Here is a 4,496-nt window from a genome sequence, read left to right as displayed (position 1 = left end):
TTTCATATTCAGTAATCTTAAATCTAAGAAAATCAAAGTTTTAACTAATACATATTGTATATTTCTACTAGGAGTTGGCTCAGATGAAAGCTTTAAAGGAGTGGACATAAGTGTAGAAGCCAATATAGTAGATAACCTAGATAACAGCACATCAGGAGGTAATATTTGTGATTAAATAAACCATATTATACATTGCATATGTATATGTAAATGGAATTAAAATTTTCTTTGCCTTTATTTTTCTACAGATTTATCTTCAACATCAACTACTGAAACTGAAGACAAAAGTACTCAGAGTTGTCTTGAAGATCATGTTAAACAAAACATTTCTAAAATTAGGGCAACTTTGGGAATGTTAATGGAGCAAGTAGATTTTTTATACCGTAAATATGTTATTTGATTTAATTTTTTGTTTTGTCATGATGATTGTCAGAAGAATGACAATTAATAAATGAGAAAAACTTTTTTGGTGAAGAATCAATAGTGATTTTGAATTTATGTAAATAAAAAAAATTTTTGGGGCATAAAAAATTTGTCTTTATTAAACAATAACATTTTAAACTTAAAGAACACAAATAATAACTAATTAAAAAATATATAGAAGAAAACAATTAACATAAAATAAAACTTTAGGGACTAAGGTGTTATAAATAATAAATGAAATGTTCACTGCAGACGTGGCCTCTTTGGGTCTGTTGTACCCTCCCTTTCACTGACAATAGACAACAGAGATTGTAATGTCCTTTCACTGATGGCTAAAGCTCTGTTAATTTGCAGGTTTTTCTCTTCATCCATCCGTCTCTGCCACTGGAACATTTCTCTTTGCAGCTGTAATTTCTGCCTTTCAATGTCATTCCTTTGCATTTCCAGTTCAAATTTTTCTGACAGAGCTGCCCAGCGGTCAATATTAGTGTTAATAATATTTTGCATATCTCTGTGGTCCTCTCTGTATTGCCTTGCAAGGGTCAACATTTCCCTTAATCCCACATCGGCCAATAGTCCTTCTGCCGGTGTAATATCAATATTTACACCACCTGTTTCCAGTGCAATTGGTGGTGCCTGTGTTTCAACAGGTTCCTCCAGGTTTTCCGGTGTGTGTATTTCATCCGGTTGTGCATCTCCACATTCTTCAAGAATATCTGGAGTCTCGCTTCCATCATGCCCTCCTGGTGGTTCATCTTGAATGGGATTATCCACTATTGGCATGAGATTGATAGTGATCTCCCTTGATGAGTTTTCTTCTTCTAGATCAAGACATAACAAATTGTTAGTAAATAAAAATAAAAATTTCTAAAAACACTTGCATAAATAGAATAGAAGGAGAGAGCAGATACAACAGTCATACACAAATTTAAGTTATATTATATATATATATATATATATATATATATATATATATATATATACATATGTGATACATACCATCAAATAATGGAGATGAATGTCCAGTCAATCTCTGGAAAAGACGTCCCAAATCACCTATAAAAAAATAAATAAAATAAAAACGTTTTTTTAGTCAATGTAACCATATATTCAAACGCTATTACATTCAGTGAAATTTCTATTAGTAAAATTATTAATGAAAATGTACTTTGAAATTAACTGGACACTGAACCAAAAATAATATTTTTGAGAATAAGATATATAGCATGGAATTTCAATCAACTTTCTAATGTAATACTATGATCAATTCTCAAAAAGAAAATAATGATAAAATTTAAACCCATTAGAAAGTTGCTTACAATTGCGTGCATACTCTACATGAATCCTCATTTAAAAAAAATTGTACAGTGTCCCTTTCATGAAAATCTAAGATCATTGCTATTTGTCCTTCAAATTCCATTCCATCTGTAAAAGATCTCGAACTCGATTATGTCAATAATGACATTTGACATTTTTTTTTCCAAAAAAAAAAATAAAATTTGATAGATAAAAGAGATAAAACACACAACATTGAAATTATTCATTAAATTTGTAAATTACTTACCAGTTGCTCTGCCAACACCAGTTTCTGGAGTGCTGGTCCTTACATCAGGAAGTGTGTCCGCCGATGAAGTCGTGTGTGTAACATTAGATGTGGAGCGTATGAATTGGCCATGTGAAAAACTGGCCGAAGGTCTGGAACCAGCTGCACTGGGTGGTCTGGAAACAGCAGAAGACGAAGTAGAACAAGTGGGCACTTCGTTGTTACTCCTCACAGGCTCTGCTTGTGTTGTTGGTGTTGCTTTAAAAAAAAATAAAAAAAAATAATACTTTATTTTTATTTCTAGTTTAAACTGAAAGCTAAAAGTGTTAATAATAATATAATCACAGCAGTGAATGAAGGCTCAATCATTAAAGGGACATGCCACCCACATTTTTTCTTTTATGATTTAGAAAGAGAATGCAATTATAAACATCTTTCTAATTTACTTATATTAACTAATTTGTTTATTCTCTTGATATTCTTTGATGAAAAGCATATCTAGATATGATCACTAGCTGCTGATTGGTTGCTGCACAAAGAAGCCTCGTGTGATTGGCTCACCATGTGCATTGCTTTTTCTTCAACTAAGAATATCTAGAAAATGAAGCAAAATAAATAATGGAAGTAAATTGTAATGTTGTTTAAATTTCTATTCTCTATCTGAATCATGAAAGAAAGATTTTGGGTTTAGTGGCCCTTTAAAGGGACATGAACAAATAAAATTTCCTTTCGAAATCTCATAAGAAAATGCTTTTTCAAAAATATTTAATTGTATTATGTTTTTGGCTTCATTGGATTGATATACTTTGATGAAAAGCAAATCTATACAGGCAAAGTAAATGATCATTGGTTGATGCACATAGATGGGTCATATGACTGCGTCAACTATGTGCATAGCTATGTCTGAAAAAAGTATATGTTTAGAAAGCAGAGAACAATTATATATTCTAATTTTTAAAAGATGTTAAAAATAATATTCTATACTCAAATAACGCTACATGGAAGTCAATAGAGCAGAGATTTAAGAAGGCATGTGATCTGGGGTCAGTCTCATGATTAATGTCGAACATACCATGTTACACAACATCAATATTTTTGTAATAGTTTCAAAATACATTATTTCTATTGTCATTATCCCTTTAAGGAGTTTCTATGCAATACTGGTTTGTAAATGAACACATGGGTGTTATCTTTAGGGATCACTATATTTATAATCAACAAATGTATATTTCCGTTATAGCTATAAAAAAAGGCAGTATAACAACCCTATTATTGTACAATCCCTTATACATATATGCGACATAAATGATTACAGTATTTGGGGCCTAAATGGCCTATATAGATTCAGATACGGAAGCGTAAGAAGTCAGATCATGTTATTTTTAAGAAATATATATTGGAGACAATGAGCTATCATAATTTAACAAACATTTTTGCGTCAATTATGTTGTACATTTACCTCTTAAATCACTGTCACAATCATCCGTTATGCCAGTGATGATCTCTGGTCCCAGACGCTGAACAAGCTTCTGCTCATAATCATTGAGGTCTGCCACATATGCTGGTCCACCTCCGGTAGCACGTGCCAAATTTTTTTCTCTGGCCAATTTAGCTTTGGCGAAACGTTTAATGTCGTAACGCTTCTTCAGCTGATCGACATCCTTTTTTCCTGGACCCTGGGCACTAACAGCATCGCTGATCCTTTGCCAGATCTGCTTCCTCCTAGAAAAATTTGTCTGTTTGACACGACATCCAAACAAATAATCATAAGAGTCAATAATCATGTCAATCAAAACGACATTTTGCTGATGAGAAAAGTGAGGATTCTTGGATTTTGAAGCGGTTTCAGATCCAGATGAAGCCATATCGAATTTGTAAATAAAGATCACAAAAAATAACGCTCTGTAATCACTCTCCAAAAATTTTGGAACAATAATAAAGTTGTTTAGTAAAGTTGTACATTTATAAGAACAAAATTCTATTCCCGCGACTACTTTGACGTTCGTGACACCTTGCATGTCACGTGTTAACAATTGGCCAGACAATTCAACTGAAAGTTAAGTACATCAGCTTAGTCGCGGCGAGCGAGGCGTCAAATTTATCAATATTCCACCACTGCTCGCGGCGGGCTAGACGTGTCTATTTATTGTGGGATTATTAGTACATAGCAACAGCGGACACCATTTCGCCTGCGGCGAGTAACGGCGAGTTTAGCCGCGTCTACAATGACGGATGAATTGACGGCTTAGTACATGGAGCCCCTAATCTTTTACAAACATCAAGGAGTTGTTTCCCATGTGTGTTTATTATTTTATCATAGCTTCTCTGAGTTTCTCCGAGTGTGTCAAAATTCATACTCTTTCCAAATATAGGTTTATTTCTTGGCTGGAGGTATAGTCTCTTGCATTGTTTGTGTGAGCATTCATGTCTCCAATTAGCAAAATTTGTCAGTTTGTTTGAAAGTTTGAGATCTCCCCCTGCAGTGTATTGAAGCATTATGGGTCATAATATGGTGATTCCAGTGGTGGAA

At 33.3% G+C, this 4,496-nt stretch overlaps 1 protein-coding gene across 1 annotated transcript; it reads right to left on the bottom strand.

Annotated features, from left to right (window-relative positions):
• Nucleotides 1-513: 513 nt before the first annotated feature.
• On the bottom strand, nt 514-4,018 carry LOC128657213 (uncharacterized). Its single transcript, XM_053711470.1, has 4 exons — nt 3,426-4,018; nt 1,988-2,224; nt 1,423-1,479; nt 514-1,244 (listed from the first exon to the last, which is right to left on the bottom strand). Exons 1-4 carry the CDS (start codon nt 3,982-3,984, stop codon nt 667-669), a joined length of 1,431 nt encoding a protein of 476 aa, XP_053567445.1. The 5' UTR covers nt 3,985-4,018; the 3' UTR covers nt 514-666.
• Between the last annotated feature and the right edge of the window lie 478 nt (nt 4,019-4,496).

Source organism: Bombina bombina, chromosome 4 (genome assembly GCF_027579735.1).
Source record: "Bombina bombina isolate aBomBom1 chromosome 4, aBomBom1.pri, whole genome shotgun sequence".
Taxonomy (NCBI): Eukaryota; Metazoa; Chordata; class Amphibia; order Anura; family Bombinatoridae; genus Bombina; species Bombina bombina.
The sequence above is the reverse complement of the archived record's forward strand: the minus strand, read 5'-3'. Positions and strand labels throughout refer to the sequence as shown.